Consider the following 24,308-nt stretch of genomic DNA (forward strand, 5'->3'; position numbering starts at 1 on the left):
GGTCCCAATATTTATACCCCAAAATCCTTTGTTCTCTGAGGGGAGAGGGGCCTGTGCCCAGTCCAAACCAGTTCTGAAGCACTCTGTTTACCAGACTTCTCCTTTCCTTTCACAGTGCAGGGCAAGCACATCAGACGCCCCACAGGAGGTGGAGCCAGCATTGTGGAAGGCAAGTACAGTCCTGGAGCACTTTGTTTACAGGACTCCGTCTCTTCTTTCAGTGTGCAGGGCAGTGACATCAGCCGCTCCCCACGGGGTAGAGCCAGCATTGTGGAAGGCAGGCACAGCCCTATTCAAGGTTCAGGTGCAACTCCTGCCTCCCATCTAGATGCATATCTCTCTATTCACCTCTGGGTGACTCAACCTGTCTCTTGGAATCCCCCAGCCCTGTCACTCACAAAACCAGACAAAGGAATACACAACCTAGCAGAGGCAGGTTTGAATGGTTAGACAAGCAAATGCCTACTTTATAAAAATGGTATTTGCAAACAAAGAATATTAAAATAAACTTAACTTCACTAAAAGATGTATTTTATTATTCTGAGTCCAGGCATACTAAACTCGAATTTCTACCATGTTCTCTGAGGCAGTTAGGATTATAAAATGTAATAACTCTAACAGCCCATTCTGGCCTATGGAGAATAGGTAGCCTTGCAATAGTGAAAAACGAAATTGGCTGTAATTCACTTTTGGGACATGCCACACACATCAGGGCTTGCCCTACCTTATACCTACCTTATACTTACAATGCACCCAGCCCTTGGGCCTACCATAGGGGTGACTGATATGAAGAAAAGGGAAGGTTTAGGGACTGGGAAGTGCCAGACTGCACGCAGGCTCTGCAATGGCAGACCATAGACACATTTTACAAGGCTGCTTCTGTGGGTGGCACAACCAGTGCTGCAGGCCCACCAGCAGCATTTGGATTTACATGCCCTGGGCACACTCAGTGCACTAGACTAGGGTCTCACAAGTAAACCAAATAGCCAAACATGGAACCACTGATTAATACACCAATTTATGATAGGGAGCACTTGCACTGTGGCACTGGATAGCAGTGGCACCGTGCCCAAAGCATCTAATACCAGCAAAAATACATGAGGCAACAGCAAAAAATGGAAGGGAGAACCATGCCAATGGTGCCAGGTCTAACAGTTGTGTAACTCTCCAGTCAATTAATTTGTATGCCATAACTTGTATACGTTTTTTGAAGCTATTTTAACGTTAATCAGAAGTCTGTATCTTATCTTTATAGAATGTTGTATGGGTAGGCGATAGAACATTGTTACTGCTCCAATTTGATAGTGTGTTTTAAAAGTGAAGGTTTTATCATCTAATCATTTTAAATTCAATAATAACAATTTTATTTCTGTATTTGTTGATCTCAGTTGAGGTCTGAATCAAATAAAAATGTATTGATTTACTGACTATGCACCATCTGACTCCTGAGAATTTGGTAGTTCATGCTTACAGTAGCAAAGTAAATCCTAGTTCATCCCCCACGACAACTCCTGAAAGGGAGGCAAAAGCAATTGAGGCATTCGGGAAGCAAATGGTCTCTTCGGCCAACTTGGCTTTCAGATCTGTTAATGAGGTGTGCCTGTTATTTCACTATACACATGTTCTCTTGGATATGGTCAGCGACATCTTGCTGGAAGCTGTGGTCACTAATGTGGTGCTCCGCAGCTAAGCATGGATGTGATTCACTGGCTTTTCTGAAGATGTGCAGGCAGCTCTTATGAATATGCCTTGCAATGGGCCCGCCTATTTGGTGAAAATGCTGATTCTGCCCTCGAACTACATGTTCCTTTGGTTTTCCACCTCTGCTCGTCAGTTTCCCCATCAGGTTCACTCCTTCTAAGGCAAGGCCAAAGGGCTGGCATAGAAAAAATGCTAAGCCCTACTACCCCCACAACAGCAACACCAGTCCATTTGCAGCTGGAGACAGGGATCAAACAGACATTACACAAACTACCAGGTACAGCTTTCTTCTAATCCTCTGCCCCTGCTGCATTAGTCTCCAAACCAATCTAGTTTTTCCTTGTGGGATACAGCCACCCTGTGGGTAGCGGAAGCATACACACAAAAACTCCCTCCAACTCATCACTTCCAGCACGAACGACCCTATGTCCCCCATGGAACACCTGCATTTTCAGATCCAGATCAATCCCAGAAAGACTCTATGTGGCACCCTCACAGACTTCCAAGACCACGCGCCGTGTTCACCACTACCATGGCAGACCTTATCACACCCCAAGCCATTGCATCTACGGACTACGTATTCCTCTGAGACCTGAACTTCCACCTTGACAACCCCAGTGACCCCAACTCCACCAACCTCCTGGACACCCCAACCTCGCCAACATCGGACTGAGACAGCTTGTCACCACCCCAACCCACAAGGCAGGACATACCCTTGACCCCATCTTCCCTGGAGGACACAACATTTGTTTACGCCACACCATGCAACTCATCCGGATGGACCACCACAGTGTCCACTTCTCCTTCTCCAAGCCCACTGCACACAGGCCCACACCTCGCCCCCCCCCCCCACAGGAACTGGAACAAGATCACAGGTACTGGAACAAGATCACAGAGGAGCACTTCAAATCCACCCACAACCCCGCTACGACCCCCACCACTACCGACACCAACGCCGCAGCCAATGCATTCCACAGATAGATCACTGACTGCGCAGAGAATCTCGCCTCCGGAAATTCAACGGACAACGCGCCACGAAAGCCACCTGGTTCACCACTGACCTCCGAGAATCCAAGCGCACATGCCGATGACTCGAGAAAGCTTGGAGGAACAGTGATAACCCCGAAGCACGCTTCACCTACAAGACCGCCATGACAGAACACCACCAACTGATCAGAACAACAAAGAAGAACTTCATCTAGAACAGAATACTCACCAACTCCCGCAACTCTAAGGAACTCTTCAGCATCATAAAAGAATTCACCAAACCCCCAGCGAATCCTCCGACGTCCCGTCCTCCCAGGACCTCTGCAACAAACTAGACTCCTACTTCCATCTCATGATCAGAGCTCTCTACAGCAACTTCGACAAGCAAAACCCAGACACCGACCCTACACCTCCAGTGAGCAACACAACCCAGCCTACCATCACCGCCTGGACCCCTGTCACCAGAAGCTACGACATACCATTAATTGCTCCCTCGAAACAGGCACTTTCCCCAACATGCAGAGGTCAGCCCCTCCTCAAGAAGCCCACCTCAGACCCGACTGACCTCAAAAACTACCGAACCACCCACAGACCACGCTCGCAACCTGGGCAGCATACTCGATCCTCCCTCACCAGGCACTGACAGATCATCGCAGACAAACCCCAACACTGCAAGGAAGAGTCTCAAGATCTGGCTCTTAGGATGAGGCGAAGCTGCGCGAAACCCCCTTCACCCTCCAGCGCCTTTAGACCCTTGCGGGGGAGTAGTGCACTTCACAAATCTCCTGATTGATTGATTGACAATTTCTTCCAGGGAGGCAGTCCCATCAAATCCGACAAATGGGTCCGCCAGATCGTCCAGCAGGGCTGTGCCCTCCTGTTTCTGGTCTCCGGTGGAATGCAAGCTTCGCATCAATCCGTTGGAGCTTTGAGTGAGTTGCTTGGCACTAAAAGCTTTTGTACCTTAAATCAAAGGCAGGCTGGTGCATGTGTGTCGGGGATTGGCCGCAGCGCAAGTATAAAGTACGCCACTAACCTTTGCTCAAAGTCCGGCAGAAACGACGTCTGATGAGAAGTCTCCCAGTCCCACCAAGATACGATTCCCACAGCGAAAGCACAACTCACTGTGTGAAGGCGTACCCAGTCGGGAAAGGGGAAGTGGATAAAACAAAAACAACAGGCGATGATAGTTCTCTGGGTGTCCCTCCTGGGTCTGGCCAGCGGACTGCGAAAGATCAGAAGGAGCGTCCACCCTGGGTAGAGGAAGGACAAAGAATAAGTTTACAACAATCCTTTGTAGCGATAGCCATAAGAATACCCAGAACCCTCTTCTACCACTCACGAGAGTCTCACACCACCCAAGCCGGGAAATAACGGCTGAAGGAACCCTTGCAAACAAGACCAGCGTTAAAACTGAACTCAGTGTTTGGGAGAATGCTTATGACTTAGTCCCACAAGAAACAAGACTTCCAGGCCACTAGAAAGAGAGTCACAGGAGCAGAAGGTCCTTTGGAAGCAGCTACGGTTGTTTGTTAACACAAGCCAGTCGCTGTCACTATTCGAATGCTCCTTTGTTTGTAAGCAAACAAAAAACGAATTAGTCACTGTCTCCCATATGTTCACAATCCAGTCCGGGAACACAAAGGGAAACGACTGATCCAATACCGCATCTCCTACTGGATGCGAAAGAAATGTCAGGGAACACGTCTTTAAATGCAGACGCGTTCTCACACAAATATATAGTTTTCTAAAGGATGTCTGATAAACGCAAAAAGGCGCGTTTAGAAAGACACCGCAGTTCCTATCTAACTATTATGCAATAGAGAACACGACTCATGCAACGGAGGCGAGCCTGCACTCCGACTGCCACAGTACTTATCAAAAGACGCGAGTCACAGGATTCAGGAGACCAAGTTCGGAACGGTTTCCACTCTCTGCAGACTTCTTTCTTCCAGCTGAATTCCGGCGAGGATCACCATCCGCCATTCAAAACAATCCGGTTTGATTGACAAGCACCTTCCTCTTGGGAGGGAGGTGCTTATATGTGAAACGCCCTGTAACTCCGCTTGCCGGCCCCCTAGCATGCTGGTAATTGTAGTGTCTCCGGCCAGCCATGCTCATACTACACGGAACCCACAAGCGACGGGGCTTCCCAAGAGGAAACGGCACCTGCCTCCTTGACCATGAAACCGCTACAATGTGTTCATGGACAACACCACCTTTATGTAGTACTGCAACAAAGATGCTGGGGCAGGTACGTGGACTTCTTGCAGGAGGCTCTGTCTTTGTACATGGCTAGAACGCTAGGGCATTTCCTTGGTGGTTCAACACATAGTAATCTCTCTGAACGCTAGGGCGGACACACTCAGCCGAAGGTGTCTAGCAAATCATAAATTGCGTCTTCACCAAGTGGTCATCCTGTCAGCAGAAGGTAGAGCCTTGGTTAGATCTGTTTGCCACCGCCAAGAACGTACAGTGTCAGCAGTTTTGCACACTGGCTTATCTGATAGAGACTACTTGCCGCAGATTCCTTATCGTTGAATTATCCCCAGGCGTGAGACTGGATCCGGAAAACTTTATTTTTTTGCCACAGCATCCCTGCGCGCCGGGGGGACAGCATCACGCGACTCCGTCCAGGTGTCACCCACGCACGTGACGTCAGCGAGGTCACATAAGTCCCACCTCGGCGCGCCTAAGTCCGTTTTTTCCTTTTCTGCACGCAACGCGGATCCGGTTTGTGTTCCTGGCCTGTTTAGGCCCTTCTTTCCTGCACTATTGCGAGTGTCTGTGGGAACAGTGTGCAAATGCCTTCGGGCTTTAAGACTTGCTCGTCGTGTGGACGCCTTATGTCTGCGACAGACCCTCACCTCATTTGCATGTGGTGTTTGGGTGAAGATCATGGCTCCACTGATTGTGAGGCGTGCCAACAGCCTGAAGTCGCGGCGAGAGCGCCGGATGAAACATCTCTTGGCTCGTCTGTCCAGGTCGGCTTCGTCACTTCGATCAGCTTCGACGGAAGGTTTTCGAAGCGGCCGTCGTCGTCCTCATCCCTCTTCAGTGACGCAAGAGCATCGCTCACCTGTCGGTAAGTGTTGCAATTTGTCCCCGAGGCCTGGTTTCCGGCCTGTTGGGGGCGTGGGCTCTCGACGGGTGATGCGGCCCGTGCATCGTCCCCCTATCCACTGTTTTCCGGTGAGGGGGCATCGAGAGCCCAGATGGAGACATATGCGGCGGCTTTGCAGGCCTCGCTGGCTTCTCCTCCTCCTCCTTCCCCTCCGGGGACGTCGGGCAGATCTCTTGCGTCGTACAGGGCCCTCCGCGGTGGCTCGGCTCCAGGATTGGAGGATGTGCTGCCGTTGGGGTGCGGCCCTTCGGGGGTCCCTCCTTTGGACAACGGCACCTCTGCCTCGCCGCAAACTCCCGCTGGAGTCCCTGTGGTGTCGCGGGAGGTCGCCGGGGCTCGGTCGCATCCCCGAGCCCCTCCCGGCCCTCTGGACAGGCGACGGCCTTGTCTACGACCGAGGTGACGCCGCGACGGTGCTGCAGCTGCTGGCCCTGGCGGTGCCACAGGGGTCGGCGAACCCCCCTTGGCCCGTTATGGGTCAAGGCTGGCGGGTAACCCCTCGTCCCCCTCCAGGCTCCTCTCTTCCCTCCACGCAGGCGGCTGCCTAGTCGAAGGTTGAGTCAGAGGTGAAGTCGGCCTTGGCGGCGCCACATGGGTCTGCGGACCCCTTTTGTTCCATTATGGGCCGAGGCTGGCGGGGGGCTCCTTGTCACTCCCCAGGACCCTCTTGTTCCTCCATGCAGGCGGCAGCCTCGTCGGAGGTCGAGTAGGCGGTGTTCCGGCGCCGGCCCTTGGCCACCTCGGCTCCAGCCCAGCCCCGGTCCCATGTGCTCTGTGAAGTGGAGGATGCATGTCCAGTGTCTCCTTTGGTGCTGGACGATGAGGACGTCCTGTCTCGGAATGCGGACTATACGGCGCCAGACAGACGTCGAGACGCGGACTCGACTTCAGGCGCCCCTTCTTCTCCGGAGGTTGGGCGCCTGCTGGTGTCGTCCTCACCGGAGGTGGGCCGCCGCGCGTGGCTTTTTTCCCGACGTCATCAAAAGGCGACTCCTCGCCGTTGCGGCGGTTTTCACCGGAGGAGCCACAGGTCCCCCACTCCTCGGTCCCTCTTTCTGCTTTCCGGGCCTGGCCTTTGCCCGCCCCGATTGGCTTTGGGGACGGCCGTTTTAGCTTGCAGCCGTCGCCCACGGATTAGCTGCTTTCCCCACCGCGGGGCCCTATGGAATCGGGTGCGGCCTTCGCTCACGTTGGGTCCACGGCTGTGGGTATTTTGCTCATGGGTCATCCGGTTGTCCATTTCCCTGCGGATCATCTTCTGGAGGTTCTCCACCAGGGCTCTGGTGGGAGGGAGCTGCTGCTTCCTTTTGAAGGTCCGCTCCTTTCTTCCCTGATGGGGACTTGAGGGCATCCCGCCACGGGGGACCCGGTGCCTCACCACCTTCTGAACAGGCACCTTCGAGCACCGCCTGTCTTTCCTTGCACCCATCTGCTTCAAGCTCACTTTTGCGGACTGCCTTCCCTTCCCTGCCACCGTTGCTGTGTCCTACATTACGGGAGGCCCGCTGGCTGGACTCCTTGGGGGCGCAACATGTTTGCGTCGACGAGTGCTGTTCTGCGGACCCTTAACACCTTGTGTGTGTTGGCTAGGGCCTCCTCTTGTTTGACTCAGCTGAGTCCTTGGGATCCGCCGCTTCTCAGGAGGATGCTCGGATGGATTTGCGGCACCATGCGTTGGATGGCAGGGAGCTGGTGGCATTTATTCTCCGCTCTGTTCTGGACATCTCGGAGGTGCTGGGTCGGACCATGGCCTCTTCGGTTGCCCTTCTTCGCCATGCTTGGCTTTTGGACAGTGTGTTCCCGGAGAATGTTAAGGAATGGCTGATCTTCCCTTCAATGGCACTCTGTTGTTCCATGCCCCAGCTGACTCGGTCATCCGGAGGTTCTTGTCAGGGCTGCGGCCTCCTCCTCCTTCTCCTCCCCCTCAGTGACTGGTGAGTTGATCTGGTTTTTGGAGATGCTCCTCCTTTTGGGCGAGTCGTCCTCGTTGTTGATTCTGTGTGTTTATGGCCACTCGAGTCCACCTTGTTAAGACTGTGGTTCTGTTGGCTACTGGACGGCCCTTCTTGACTGTGTGTTTTTTGCTTTGGGTTATTGGCCCTCACATTAGGCCTCCTGTTTTTCTCTTGGGCTGCTTGACAATCCTTCTGCTGTTTTTTTTTACCCCATGTCTCTTTCTGTTCTCTGCTGCGGACGTTTCTTCCAAAGAGGGTTCCCATATCCTGGGACTTAACATACCCTATGTGGGGTAGTGGTAGCTGTTATATAGCTTGTGCTTTGCAGTTGTGGTCACCTTCGGGCCTCTGCTCTCCATGGCATTTTATGTACGTTGCAGATGCAATTCCCTTGCTGGATTGGCATGCCTTGGGGGCACCCCGGGGTGTCTTTCTCCGGGGTCGCTAAGCGGTTCACCGGTCTGACCCACTGTCTGCGGCCTGGCGTTGTGGCTCTGATTCTGCTTCTTAGGTCGTGTGCATGGACCCATCGCTGAGGTGTGTCTGGGCCCTTCCTCGCTTTCATGCTCCCTGTCCTGGGGCGGAGATGGTTTTGTGTTTCTCCGTCTTTCAGGCGCAGCCTTCTTCCTGCTTCCAACGGTTTATTGCTGTGGGCGCCGTTCTGTCTGGTCTGTTGACTTCCAACTGTGGTGGGTCCGCCTTCTTTTCCCTCATCTCCTTGGGCCTTCTAGGTTGTTCTTCTTCCTCTTTCTTGCTTTGGCATTGGCTGGAGGTTCGGTTGCCTTGTAGGGTCGTGGGGTGCTTCAGCCTCCCATGGCCTTTCCCTGGTTTCCTCTGTTGAGTATGCACAGGCTTTCTCTTTCTCCTTTCTTCTTCTCACACCCCTCTGGGGGTCAGTGGTGTTCTGCTTGTGGGGGTTCCCCTTGCCTGGGGGGGACGGGGCTCCTTGCCCTGTCCATTGGGCTGGTCCCCTGTGGGACCCTCTGTTATGTCCAGGCTGGTGGGGTCCTTTCACAGACCCTCCTTCCCCGTGGGTATGGCTAGGGTATCTATTCTACGTTAAGGAATCTGCGACTGGTAGTCTCTATCAGATGTACGAGTTACTTACCTTCGGTAATGGTGTATCTGGTAGAGACGATTCTAGCCTCAGATTCCTTCACGGCCCGCCCTTCCTCCCCATTCTGCGAGGACCTTTTGGCTTGGCCTTCTGTACTCGCCTCCCGGTGGATGGCAATGTTTTCTGTGAGTGCATTCTTTCGCTCTTTTGACAGGATGTTTTGTCTTGCTCTTGTTCCTTTCTCCTCTTTGGCAATTTAGAGGATGGGTGTATGGGTACTCCTGTGCCCTTCTGCTCTGGTTGCTCCTGGATTGAGGCTTGCCTTTCTTATCGTCCCTCCCCTTCCTCTTCTTGTTCCTAAGGGTCCTGGCCCCTCTGCTACGCTTTGGGTTGGGGTCATCTGGCCATGCTTGCCCTTTGTTTCTTTGGGGGATTGTCGCACTCTGCACTGGGGTTGCCTTGGAGGTTTGTCATTCCCTGTTTGTCTTGGAACTGGATCCCCTTCGTTGTTCTTGGTTAGGGTTATGTTCCTACTACAGGTTGTCATGACATTTACATGAGTTCCTTGTCTCAGGGGGGGAACTGTCTACATTCTGGCGGGGTGGCTGCTCAGGGCTGTGCTCTGTTCTTTATTCTTTTCCCTGTCTTTAGGTACTGCAGTGTCTGCCACTGCTCCTTATGGTGGTGTTCCTCCAAATGTTCTACTCTTTCGCACACTGTTCCCATGCTTCCACAGTTTGTCTGATGGCTCAGCGTTATGGCGCGGAAAAGTTCTCCGAAGAAAACTGACGTAGGCGCGCCGGGGTGGGACTTGTGATTTCGCTGACGTCACGTGCGCGGACGACGCCTGAGCGGAGTCACGTGATGGCGTCCCCCCAGCGCGCAGGGATGCTGTGGACCAAAAAAAGTTTTTTCCGGATCCAGTCTCACGCCTGGGGATAATTCTACGTTAAGGAATCTGCGGCTAGAATCGTCTCTACCAGATACATCGTTACTGAAGGTAACTCGTACGTGAAAGGCGACTCTCGCTCTTAGGCGTTTTTCGTCTCGCGTGGAGCTCCGGCCTCCTGTATGCCTTTCCTCCTATTCTACTCCTGGCCAGAGTTCTCAAGAAGATCTTGAACAACCGAGCCCTAGTTAGTCTTATGGCTCCGGATTGGGCAATGGGTATCTGGTATCCCAAATGGAAATCTGACTTGAACACTGAGCTGCAATTGGTAGCCAAAAAATTTCAAGAGACAATTTCAGCTATCCGCAAAGACACGACCAACCTGGAGAGTGAGTCAATGATATGTGCAAATTTACTCAGCAGACTTCGGATCGAACAGGCAAACTTCACACTTCGTTGATTCCTTACAATTAAAATGCGAAGATTTGGAGAACTTTTTGGATTTAAAAAGGTTCTAACAGTCCTTACCGGAGACTTCAATATGGTCCAATAGTCTCATTTAGATAAATCAAGAAGCTTCTGAGCCACTACCTGAGAAAAGGAGGAAGATACACAAGACACACTTAAATCAATTTGGCTAGTCGGTGCATGGAGGGCACTGCTTCCACAAGATAAAGACTACGCATTATACTTAAACACTTTCAGATCCTACTTGAGGATCGGCATGAACTTTGTCTCAAGGTCAGCAATGCCTTCAGTCACGGATACAGGGATTGGGGACATAGCGATCTCAGCCCAAGTCCACATATGATTGGTGATTCAGCTGGAGCCCCCAGCAGCATAGAGACAGGTGATGGAGACTGGGAAAATGCCTACTTCAAGATATGGTTTACAGGACTGAGGTAGCATCAGTTATAGTGGATTACATGACCACTAACCAAGTAACAGATACATACCGAGTATCTACTGGGATGGCCTTAAAGTGGTCCTCAGAAGGAAAATGATTCCTAAAGCCTCCTTTGCTAAGCAAGAAAGAGCTTTGGTGCAAGATAAACTGGAAAAGTAGCTAAAGCAAGCAGAAGATTAACATACAAAATCTGGCTCCAAGGTAGACCTAAAGAAGTTTACTACTATAGGAGGTCAATTGTACACTCTCCAGATAAACAAAGCAGAGAGGGCCTTTCTATTGCTTAAAAGTAGGATCTATGGTGTGGTAAATAAAGCACATAGAATATTAGCACATAAACCTAAAGCAAGACAAAATATAGATACCACGTTGGGTTTATGAACCCCAAAGGTCACCTTACACATGACCCCTGAGAGAAGGCAATCTATTCAAAAGCTACCACACTTAATTATATACACAAGACGAGATTACACTCCGGGCTATACAGCACTACTTACAGGACCTGCACATCCCTGACGTAACAGCGAGCCAGATCTTGAAGCTCCCATGGATGAGACAGAAATTAAGACTCAAAACCCTTAAATCAAACAAAACACCATGGCCAAATGGCTTTGAAGGAAACGTTTATAAAATACAAAAACATGTTCAACTTATTTTGAATTACCTTTAGGTCTACAATCTTGATAGAAGAAGCAACTATATTGGTGATCCCCAACTAGGCAAAAAACACTTGTAATGTTTGGCCTATAGTTCAATCAAAGCATTGAAAGTAGATATTGAGATTCATAGGAATGTTTTAGCACTGCTACTGACCCCCTATTCTACCCCATATGATTCATGAAGATCAATCCGGTTTTATAAGTGGACTAGCAGCCCGTCCCGACGTTGTCCGGGTATGAATTGCTGCCGGCCAGTAGTATATTGTTTTGTAGGATTTCGTTTTGATAGCATTTCTTATCTGTGACAGGCCTGTGAAACGCTCCGATTCACAGTGCACTGCTGATGCTCTTAAGAGTGCGCGTTCAGTAGTGTGTGAACTCGAGTTTCCCTACTTTATTTTTCCTTGCAATATTATATAGCGCGAACTCGACAACATGGCATGAGCACAATTTACATTACAGAAAAACACATTCATTTGTGGTAGGCACGGGGAGACAAAGCGATTTGCCTGGAATCACAGGATGTTGAGCTGATGCCGAGATTCGAACGTAGCTCCCCAGCTCTAAAGTTCGCAATTCTAGAACTTGTGGCGGGAGGTGTGTCTAAAAGTGTATGTCGGTGCTGACCATCAATGAGAGAGACCTGTGCATTTTTCAAATCGGTGGTGAAAAAATATGAGTATGTTGCTGGAGATGTGGGCCGCCGTGCCACCAATGTACTTACCGGGGAGGTTAAACACCCATTATTCCGCAACTTTCTTTCCGCATACCATCACTCCGCATACTTTCATTGCGAAAGTACCATGACTCCGCAATGCCATTATAACGCATGGCATTACATTTTATGTGCTTTCACCACGCATACATTTACAACGAAATTCGTTGTAAATCCATGAATGGTAAAAGCATGTTTTTTTTAAAAATGTTTGGATAAGGTAAGTATGGGTATAGGGGTATATGTTTTAGGGTACTGAGGTATATGTTTTGGGGTGTTTGGGTATATTAAGGGTTCAGATATAGTTTTGGGTTATGGGGTAAGGGGGTAGTTTTAGGGTTTAGGGATAGGTATGGGTTTTGGGGTACAGGGGTATTTTTAGGGTTCAGGGCTAGGTTTGGGTTTTGGGGTATAGGGGTATTTTTGGGTTCAGGGCTAGGTTTGGGTGTTGGGGTATAGGGTATTTTTGGGTTCAGGGCTAGGTTTGGGTGTTGGGGTACAGGGGCATTTTAAGGGTTCAGGGCTATGTTTGGGTTTTGGGGTACAGGGGTATTTTAAGGGTTCAGGGCTAGGTTTGGGTTTTGGGGTACAGGGGTATTTTAGGGTTCAGGGCTAGGTTTGGGTACAGGGGTATTTTTAGGGTTCAGGGGTAGGTTTGGGTCTTGGGGTACAGGGGTATTTTAAGGGTTCAGGGCTAGGTTTGGGTTTTGGGGTACAGGGGTATTTTAGGGTTCAGGGGTAGGTTTGAGTTTTGGGGTACAGGGGTATTTTTAGGGTTCAGGGCTAGGATTGGGTTTTTGGTACAGGGGTATTTTTAGGGTCCTGGTTTGGGTTTTGGGGTACAGGGGTACAGGGGTATTTTAAGGGTTATGGGATAGGTTTGGGTTTTGGGGTACAGGGGTATTTTTAGGGTTTAGGGATAGGTTTGGGTTTTGGGGTACAGGGTATATTTATAGGGTTAAGATGGGTTAGTGTTTAAGGGTGTTGGGTATTTTAAGGAGTAAGGGTGGGTTATGATTATGGGGTGCAGGGGTATTTAAAGGGAGCAGGGTGGAGACACCCGGAGCTGGAATGTACAGAACCTGGGAAGAAAAAACAATGAAATATTGGGCACAACGCTCGTTTTTTGTTTTTTTCGTAATCCCGCGTCCCGCACACGCCCACGCCCCCAGTACACGCCCTCAGCACACGATATGAGACATGGCATGAAGGGCGGAACATACCACACGCCCCCAGAGTTTGTCACGCCCCCAGCACACGCCCACAGCACAATGCAGACACGCCCACAAGGGACTACTTTGCTGGCACGGTTCTTTTACTTTTTAAATGTATATGGTGGTGCATAGCCTATGTCCTTCTGCTGCAACTGCTCTTTCCAACGCTGTATTGGGTGTTGTGATTGGTGCTGTGGTTCCTGAGATTACCCGCCTCAAAGGTTTGGGCTCTCTCTTTATTATATTAGTATAGAAGGCACACCTTTGTCAATATACACCGATTAGCCCACCTTGTTGAAAAGACCAAGGAAGTAAAAGTATCCTTGCTTGCACTTGATGCAGACAAAACTGTTGACAGGGTGGACTGGCACTTCGTAAAAGTGATATTGTAATGGTTTGATTTTGGTGAGATTTTTATACCTATGACCCTGGCTGCATAGCAAACACAAAAGGCCAGAGTACTGAGTAATGGTTCCTCCTGGGTCACTTTCCATCTGCAAAGAGGGACAACACAGGGAAAACCCCGTCCCGCTACTTTATGTAATGGTTGTAGAACCATTGGCAATAAAAATATGTCAAAACCACAATATCCGGGATATACCAATTGGAAGTGAAGGGTGGAACATACATTATCACTATTTGCAGATGAGATAGTCATATCTTTGTTGACACCCTGTGACTCTACACCCTCGTTATTATGTCTACTTGAGAAATATTGGAACGATTCGAGATATAAAATCAACAAAATTAAATCTGTACTCCTACTTGACGAGGAAATACAACATATTGGAACCAACACTCCCTTTAAAATTACTATTAAAGCCGGTGTGCGTAACCAGGCGCTTTATAAACTTCCCTATTATTATTATTATTATTAAGACACTTGGAAGTGAACCTTACCCAATTGCTCCTGGATGGTACCCAGCTAATAGTCAACCATTTTTTTAAAAACTTTTTACATTTTTATTGAAGCCAAGACAATTTAACATAAACATAAGATCAATGCATCATTAAAAAATCTCCCTTCGGGCAAATACACAAAAAAGTAATAATACACACAGCAAGGATCAATAAATGCATTTACACAATAATAAAATCCAAAACCGCAACCCTACCTATTTAAGCATCATAAAACAGTCTCCCGGCCCTGTTTTAATAAAAATAAATACCCCATACCTTGTTGAATTTCTTAATACCTCCCACCCGTAATGCAAAAATACGTTCACTTTTCTTAACTATTTTCATCTTATGACCCCATTCAAAAACAGAAGGAATCAAATCTGTTCGCCATTTTTGCAATAAAAGCGATCTAGCTACTGCCATTACTATATATAAGAATGTTATCATTGGATCCATGAAAGGAAGATCAGGATCGAACCCAAAAAGAATTAATTTGTCATTCACAGCCAATTGTATGTCACATTCATACTCCAAATAACTGAATAGATCTACCCAAAACTTGTGAATTTTGGGACAACTCAACATAATATGAGACCAATTAGCCAATGGATAATTCATACAGCGAAAACATTGAGAAGATTGGTTGGCATACATTTCTGATAGTGAGTAGGGAGTTCGATAAAGCTGCCATTTGCTAAAAAAACAACATCCTTCACCAATTCGCCCCTCTCAATGTGCTAAAGTTGAGTTTATTGATAGCTGACCAAATATGAGATGACATCTCTAAATTTTCATGATCCGACCATTTTTTAATTGCCTTTTGCTCAAGATCCACTCCCTTGACTGAAGCTAGATATTTCTTCCAGGCACCTGTCTTTTTATCCAATGTCCTCACTAGTAATTCATCAACCAACTGGCTCCGTTCAACCAAATGAGAAACATCTGTTTCTGCAAAAAATGTATACAATGTTCTGTATGAACTTAGCAAAATAAAGTCATTAAAAATCAATTGCGACATTTCAGCTACAGTCAACCATTTCCCATTTCTCAAAACATCCAGAACTTTTACGAATCCGGCTGCTGCCCATTTTGACGCAAGATGTAGCGATTGTTTAACCCCAGCCAGAGGGGTAACAATGTAGCTGAATTAATTACAGGAATGGAGTATCTTTTGAACAAAGCCTGCCGTTTTTTAAAAACCCAGTGAAGGTACTTATAACGCACACGTTTCGGGGATCTAAAAATCAACAAGGGGGAATGAATTTTACTGTCTTTACACATCAAATTCATAAAACTATTGCAAAAAAAGTTTGATTGCGGTAAAAATTTAAATCTAGATAAATATTGTGCAAAATACGCATGGTAATAATCCCTAAGATTTGGAAGAGCTAACCCTCCCTGATCCAAATCTTCATGTAAAGTGCTGAGTGCTATACGAGGTGTTTTTTTACCCAAAGGAAGGCTGTAAACATAGACTCTACCTGAGTAAAAAAAGAACCTGATAAAGTGCATGAAATAGTTGAAGAAAGAAAATTAAATAACGGAAGAACAGAAATTTTAATTAAGGCTACTCGCCCCAAAATAGAAAGGGGGAGCAAACTCCACCGAGAAAACAAGCCCTGAACTTTCCGAAGAAGAGGAGCAAATTCAGTTGATCTAAATCTCTGACAGATTCAGTAAAAAATACCCCAAGGTATCTCTTTGGATTAGTGTTGACAGAGGTATGAATATCAGGGTGCAGATCTAAAGCTACTCTCCCGCATTGCAAAACTTCGGTCTTCCCTTTATTAATACGATAGCCACCTAAGGCCTCAAAGTCTTCAAAAAGCTGGAGGACTTTGCCTTGGAACTTTTTTTTTTGTTTAATTATAAGCGTGATGTCATCTGCATACAATTTCAATTTTGGTATTGATGGAATTGGGGGACAAATATCAGCACAGTTCCTAATTGCTATCGCCAAGGGCTCGATGAAAAAAGCAAATAGAACTGGCGATAAAGGGCACCCTTGCCTTGTGCCTCGTTTAATTTTAAGTGTCCCTGCCACAGCCATATTAATAACTACATTGGCTACAGCATCAGCATAAAGATTACGGATCAAAGATATACTCTGCAATGGAGTACAGAAATGCTGCAAGATTGTAAACAATGTCTCCCATACCACGAGGTCAAAAGCCTTCTCGGCATCTAATAATAAAACTAAAGCTGGTATCCTCTGTGTGTCAAAATAATCCAAAGCCTCTGTCAAGAAGTGAGTATTAGTAACTAATTGTCTGCCAGTGATAAAACCATTTTGATCCGAATGGATCAATTTTGTCGCATGCTGATTAAACCTAAGTGACAGAAGTTTGGTGAAAATTTTGTAATCAGAATTTAGCAGCGTTATTGGGCGATAAGAATTAGGATCCCTACTATTCTTGCCCTTCTTCAAAAAGCTCACTATGTTTCCCTGTCTAAAGGATTCTGGAACTATCCCTCCTTCTAACATAGAATTTACCAATTGAAGAAAGAAATCTGAAAATGAGCCAAAAAAACTTTATAAAATTCTAATGGAAGCCCATCCGGACCACAGGCCTTACCATTAGGTACATTCTTTACAACATTCTCCAACTCTTTCATAGAAAAGGGATTAGCCATAGATAATTTTCCTGTTTCTGAGAGTATAGGTGGTCGATTATCATGGAGAAGTTTTTCTAATAATAGACCATCCACCGTCTGAAGCTTACCATAAATGGACTCGTAATGATTGAGCATTATTTCCTCATTTTGCACCGGGTCCTCTGTACACAAGGCAGTCAAGGGGCAAGTTAATGCTTTAATTTGATTCGCCGCCGTCTGCTCCCTGGCCTGCCATGCCAAGAGTCTGCCCGTGAAATTGCTCTCCTCATATATCTTCTGACGACACTTTTGATAAACAGTTTCACTTTGAGTATAGTAAGCAGAACTTAGTTCACGTTTAGCCTGATCGAGCTGGCTTTTGTTAGAAACAGAGGGATTATGCAAAAAGACCTTGTGGAGTGCTTGAATCTTATATTCCAAAATTTTCTTATCCTCCCTAACTTTTTTTGAAATTGCTGCATCCTTTCCAATAATTAACCCAAGAATAAAAGCCTTGAGTGAGTCCCAGACTACATTTATTGAAGCAGACTGATTATTCCGAATTAGAAATTCTTTGATCTCTGACCCCATAGATTTCACCCAGTCCTCATCAATGAAATATTGCTTATTTAATATCCAACGCTTCGGGAGTCTAACACTAACCCCCAAGTCTATCTCCAATGCCAGCTTTGCGTGATCGGAGAATCCGTTATAAAATAATTTTTGCTGAGAAAAATGTAAGCACTGGGAAACCCCAAAAAAATCTATGCGAGATGAAGAACGAAACCGACCTGGCCAACATGTGTACTTAACTTTCGAAGGGAACGCTGCTCGCCAGGGGTCATGCAAATCTAGAATTGCTCCATAATTTAGCAAAACCTTAAAAGACTTAGGTTTCGCCTGTCTTTTCCCTTGCACCGAAGAATCTAATTGGGGATTCATAAGAATGTTAAAATCCCCCCCCTACAATTCAGTCACCAGGAACCTGAATCAAAGTTTGACACAACTCCTCATAGGCTTCATGACTGTCTTCCACTGGTGCGTAAAAACGAATAAATGTTAACGGTCTATATCTTTCTCTAAATGAACATGTAACCCAGCACCAGCGCCCATGTTGATCATTACCAAAATTAACCTAGTCAGCTTGTAGATTTTTTATCACAAATATGGCGGTCCCTCTATGAGAGGCAGAAGACGACGTAAATCCCCTATAAGCTGCCCAAGATCTAAACATGGGAAATTCTGGAAGTTTTACAGTCGGAATATGTGTTTCTTGCAAGAGAATCACCCCCAGATTTTCAGTTTTTAACCACATTTCAATTGCACGCATTTTTTTGTGATTATTCCGACCATTAACATTAAATGAAACCCCTTTCAACAATTGCTTATTAGCCGTAAGCAAAACAAAACCAACACTTTAACCCACCCACCATCTTACCTAGAATCATTTTTGTCAATAGATGCATATAATCAACACAAACTTGAAAAATAACAGGCTTCATTTTCCCCCCTTTTAGGCTGTGACCCCCCCCCCCCCCCCGAAAAGTAGACCTTCCTCCCTCCACCACACCCACCACTTCTCTCTCCCCTTATTAATCCCAGGTGTCATGTAATTACACCCCGGTGATCCTACCCCAACCTACCCAGCAATGTGACCTACTTGGTGAGACCTTGATATTAAACCTAACATTCTTTTTTAGTCCCCTTCATAGCAACCAAAATCAGAACAACATTTATTTTTACCCTAAGGAACTAACATTCTTTCTAGATCCCTATTTTATCCTCATTGCCATAATAGCCATAATAAATCAAACATCGTATCTTTTAGTCCTTCGGACCTTGTGAAATATCTCTTGGGAACTCCTGAGCCTCAATTACATCAGTAAACATATAAAAATTCCCCTTTACAAGGACTCTCAACTTAGATTGCTGAGCAATTGAAGCTTGTGTCCCATTCGCTTTAAATAAATGAAGAATTTTAACAAACTCCTTCCTTCGAAGTGCCGCTGCAGCCGTCATGTCTGACAACATTCGGCACTTAGTTGTGTCATTTACTGCGAACTGCCGCTGCTGAATCGCTTTCGTTAGAATTGTTTCTTTTACACGGAAATCAGCAAAATGTATCAGAATGGTGCGAGGCAGCGTAGAATTCGAGAATGGATGAGCTGGCACGCGATGAGCCCTAGTGATCGTAAGATCGCCTTGAAATTCAGGGATGACTTTTTGTTTAAAGAAAGTGTTCACCCATTGCAGGGTTTGGGAACCTTCCAGTCCTTCTGGAACACCTACTATACGAAGGTTAGATCTTCAGGAGTGGTTCTCCAATTCTTCCACTTTATTCTCAAGTGCATGCTTGCTTTTAGCTACTGCTTTGACTTCTCTAAGACTGAAATCCTTTCTTCTGCCTCCTGGAGCTTGACTGGTCTGCTTGCCATTGTAGTTTCGATCTTCTCTAATCGTGAATTGAGCGAGGCCAGTTCTGCTTTCTTAGTTTTTTTCAGGTTGCGTACCTCCTCCAAGATTAGATTTAGCGTATATTTAATGCTCATTTGAAAGCCCCCCACTGACTCTGACTCTGGGTCTAGATTAGAAAAGGAGCCGGCAGACTTTGCAGCTGGAGAAAAGACTACTTGTCCGAGCTCCTCCTGTTGAAGGGGTATAGACTGAGCCAAAGTCATGACCAAAGGTATCGATGTGCTATATGGAGTATTAGCATTTACAGCCTTATCAGAAACTTGCACAATTTCGGAAGTCACTAAATTTGCTGCGAACGTCGCACTCTGGACAGAGAGTAAAGCAGTTGCTTCATCATGGTGGAGAATCAATCCTGGCAAGCTTTCCAAATCAATAGCGGCGTCAGAATTTAGAACAGTTTGATCATTACCCGCTCTAGGCGCAGCAGATCCTATTACTTTTTATTTTTTTTTAAATCTTTTTATTAACAAAGCTCATGTTCACAGTCATCATACAGGTATGTTGGAAAAGCAGACCGGATATCAACATTGCATGGTGTTACTGAAGTTAAAAAAGCGTATTTTTCTCGTCTCATGAATACAAATCTGTGTACTACACGGTGTTAGTTAAAAAGTGTTGACAATTCTAAAGCGTGAGAGTGCACATCCAGTATTCAATCAATCAATCAATCAATCACAGCATTTATAAAGCGCACTACTCACCCAAAGGGTCTCAAGGCGCTAATTAACACTGTATGTGCCCTCTCACACTTTAGAATTGTCAATGTTATGTGTTCTGAGGTTTGTTGGCAGTCGGACCTCAGGGAGTGTGCACTATTTGCGAATAATAAGGCATAGACCTGTGCGATGTCGTAGGGCCACAACGGTCTTCAAATTTGATTAACTTAGTTATATAGCGACCGACTCAAAGTTTCAAGAAATAAGTCCCAACAAGTAGCCAATGGGCATGTAGTACATCGTGACTAAGGTAAATAATCTGTTTCCTGGAACTTTTCAGCAGTATGTAATGTTAAAGTGTAGACTTAACATTGACTGAGTACAGTAACAGCAACAATCCCTAACTTTTCATTTGTGTCTTACATTTCTTTAGCGTCCTCGATACAGTAAACTGGCATATGTGATGAAAACAGTCCCACATGTAAAAGAACTTTACTTGAAGGAGTTTGATCAGAAGCTACTTAATCCAACTATTAAAGAACCAGATTCCAACCTTGCATACTATTTCAGACGGATATTTGAAGACAGCACAAAGGTATGTAATTGTGTGCAGGAAACTTTTTCTTGGCTTGTATTTGTTTATGGAGGGTTAATGTAGACAGAAGGAAACCTGCTGAGTTAAGAGTTGTTTCTCTGTATACAAAATATTTTTCTGTTTTAAGGGCTGGCCTTTCAATGCTCATACCACTTTTTTTCTGATTTAGTGAAAGGCAAATATGCTACATTCTCCTAATTCTGATCCTTAAATGTTTTAGTGGAATTTTCAGGTCTTTGGGTACTATTTTGATTTGCGTTAGTTTCTATTTCAGTATTGACTCTTGGGTAGCTTTAATACTTTACTCTTTAAGGGGCACCGAAATTATGATTTTCCTGAAATTCTTACCTTTACAAAGCACGTAACCAGTATTTCCCAATGTGAACTTCGAATCAACCCTTTGAAATGGAAATCTCAATGTTTGCATTTAATATCTACTAGTATAGAAATATAACGCCATCTTTAAAAATCGGTTATTTGTGGGGTTTTCTGTAGGCTTTGCGGCCTTGAAGTATCTCCTCTTGGTATCTGTGACATTTTCACAGGGTTAGTTCTTCGAATACCAAGACTGCTGATCTCATGGAAAACACTTCTAACTCTACAAGTTGTTGTACGTGCTTCATCTGCTTAAGCTTTCTTTTCCATGTATGCTCCCTCCTATAAAAGTAGGGTTGCCCATAGATCTCACTCCAAATATTTAGTTTCAAATGACTCTTTGTAGGCTGTGTACCTCACTCCCCAGTGTTGTTGTGTCATAAGGTAGCACAGCTGAAAGGCAATCATCAGAGAATGTAGGGCCATATGTACAAAATTTAGAGACTGCAAATTCCTTATTGCGATTCTTACTGAATTGCAATTAGGAAAGCGCGATTCCTAATGTACAAAATATAAAGGTCTTGAATAGCGATTCCTAGTGGGTCACAAATCGACCTTCCTCATGAATATTAATTAGGTAGGTCACTGTTTGTGATCCATTAGGAAACGCATCCATCACAGGGATAGAAGCCTGGTGGGTTCAGCAGACCACCATGTCTGTGATTGCTTTTAAATAAAGCAATATAAATTTTTTGAATGCAGCCCATTTTCCTTCAAGGAAAATGGTTTGTGTATATGTATAAAGAAATAAAAGGAAGCTGCTCAGTTTCGTTTTTTAGAGAAGGCCATTCGACCAGTGCCTTGACCTAAAAAAATATTTTGCTTAACATTCTCAAAGGGAATGGGGACCCCTTCTCATTTGCTAATGGTTACGCCCTCCTTCATGATGTCAGAAAAAATGAATGTTTTGCAACCGCAATTCGGTCGCAAAACATTCATACATACCACTGCGATTCAGTATTAGGAAAGGAATGCCCTAAACACAACCCTTCCACATACTAAATCCCTAAACCAAATAGTGATTTGGTAACGAGTTACCGAATCACAATTTAGTATATGTATATTAGAAAATGATTATTTGCGGTAGCAAACGGGCCGATTCTATGAATTGGCCCATTTTCAACCACATAAAAGTTTTGTACTTGTGCCCGGTAGTTCTATATAAAATATCTTGGGGAGAATCACTGGGATAATCACAAAGGAGATGGTGAATCAGACCCATTGTGGATAGCACTATTTGACCTGTGATGGATGGGGGAACCCCTTGCAAACGGTCATTGACCTATGTAAAGCGGTCAACAATATTTCGAGATATAAGTTCCTTCTCCAGTTGATCCCTTAGGGGCAACATAAATGATTTTCTCTAGTTGACCTGAGCCCCAAGAAGAAACCAAAGCCATCCACCACATCCATAACTAGGGGAAGGTAATTTATTGGGTTTACAACAAAGTAGCTCATCCACTGCATATAGCAAAATAATGTGGGGGGGTGACTTGCAGGGCCAAGCTGCCAGATGCGTTTAACGCAACTCAGCCATCCATCCCCATTATCCACCGTTTTCTCTCGCCCTAAGCAAGGCATCCACATGCCGAAAATCCCCTGCTAGGCCTCCTCTGTGATCCTTCGGCCACATAATCTGGGGGCGACCCGTAAACAGCCACTGCGGATCTGTGGCCTGGCTCGGGCTGTGTGATGCAGCGATAGGACTGGATGTCGGAAGCCGGTAGTAGCCAGCTCTCGAGACTGCTATGTGCTCGCAGGACTGGGAGAGGGCCAGAGAAGGGCATCAGAGACGATGTGGCCCCTCCAAGACGAGTTATCAGGAGGCGGGACCGCTGCGCTGTACAGAGGTGGGTCTGCAGCTTACTTCCAATGGTGTGGCATCCTGCGTTGCCCTCAGAGGAATTGCGCCCGCCTGCTGGAAGGCTATTGTTGTGTATGCTGCTGGGTCTCGGGCGCATAGTGGTCTGCTGCCCATACCTGGCTCACACTTAACCTCTGCTCCATCACGGGGCTTACCGGGTAAGCTGTCAGCTCCCCAGAGGTTACTAATGTTGGCCCATAGCCTAAGGCAGGACCTGCTACGTGTCCCTGGAGAGGAGATGGATTCCCGTTCCTCATTCAAAGACTGCCTGAGCATCCCCTCTGAATTAAGAGGGCCACTGCTCTATGGGATTGCCCCATATTTACCTGTAATTTGTGCCAGTCTGCCCAGTGCAGGTGGGTGCATTACACTCCGGCTGGCACTGTTTGGGGATGCCTGACGCTTCTACTGGCGCCGCTGTGTGGTACCCCACCTCAATTCAAAACCAACCCCTACTATTTCTATACTACTAAAGTTGTGACCTTTACACTGTCCTAGGCATCTACATATTGGACTGCACATGCTCCATTGTGCCACAATCCACTGATGGGCAACTGTGGGCTGGCCTATAATCTTGTACTGTTAGCCTCTTCCTCACTAACACCTGCGCTTGGGAGCTGGGTCCTCACCTTGGTTTGAAGGAAGAGAACGGTGAGTCACATGACTGTTCCTTGCGCCCACCTCCTGGACTACCCATGATACGACACCAGGCCTCTTACTACTACTACGCTGCCTGGCAGATCTCTTGTCAGGTCCTGATTGCTCACACTGCATGGCTTCCTTGCTGCTGGGGATCGCTGAGATGGGCTGCACCCGGATTGCCACCTCCAGAACCACCTCACTTTCCTTGTCGACTTCAGAAGTTGATCAAATAGATTTCCTGGACCAACCGCCATACTCTGGTGACCGGTTTGATGTGGTATTGGCAGCTTTAGAGCTCTCCTGTGTCTCCCTAGAATCTAAAATCAACAATGTGGACGTTGCTCTCGCGCTTCTCCATGCAGATCACAGGAAATTAGTTGAACGACTAACAGCCACATAACAAACTCTCTTGGAGATCCAACCCACTACTAAGCTACTGGAACAACAATTGTGAGACTTTGGCGCTAGGATCCAATGCTTGGAATCTAGAGTGGAAGATGCAGAGGGTCGTTTAAGACGAAACAACATCCGCCTTATTGGCCTTCCCGAAGGGGCGGAAGGCCAGGATGCAGTCGCATTTACTAAACGATGGCTCATGGAACTAGTGCCTGAAACTTCCTTGTCGCCCTATTCCACCGCCGAGAGGGCACACCCGCTGCCCTCGCGAAGACCCGCAGCTGGCACTGGCCCGACCATTAATCTTCAAAGTATCACCCTATCCCAGCAGAGACTCAATCCTGTGTGAAACCTTGAAATTAAAGGACATCAGGATGGAGAACAGACGTGCATTGTTCTTTCTGGACTATACCATGGGAGTACAACGCCAACGCAGTTCTTTCCTGGCAGTTAAACAGAAACTCCAACCACTGGATATGAAATCTTCCTTACCATTTTCTGCCTGCGCAGCTCTGTGTAGAATCTGCTGACAAAATAAGATTCTTTGATACACCACAGGTGACCTGGGACTCCCTTGAGGCCTCGGAACTGTTCACTGTTCC

At 46.5% G+C, this 24,308-nt stretch overlaps 1 protein-coding gene across 5 annotated transcripts in view; it reads left to right on the forward strand.

Moving 5' to 3' along the window:
- The window catches only part of LOC144762305 (exportin-5-like), a 2,106,094-nt gene that overhangs the window by 2,020,409 nt on the left and 61,377 nt on the right, over nucleotides 1-24,308 (forward strand). For all 5 annotated transcript variants that reach the window (XM_078647454.1, XM_078647456.1, XM_078647455.1 and 2 more), the window contains one exon: nucleotides 20,268-20,429. In XM_078647454.1, coding sequence (XP_078503580.1) covers nucleotides 20,268-20,429 — 162 coding nt within the window. The remainder of the gene's footprint in view (nucleotides 1-20,267; nucleotides 20,430-24,308) is intronic.

Source organism: Lissotriton helveticus, chromosome 6 (assembly GCF_964261635.1).
Source record: "Lissotriton helveticus chromosome 6, aLisHel1.1, whole genome shotgun sequence".
NCBI classification, from domain to species: domain Eukaryota; kingdom Metazoa; phylum Chordata; class Amphibia; order Caudata; family Salamandridae; genus Lissotriton; species Lissotriton helveticus.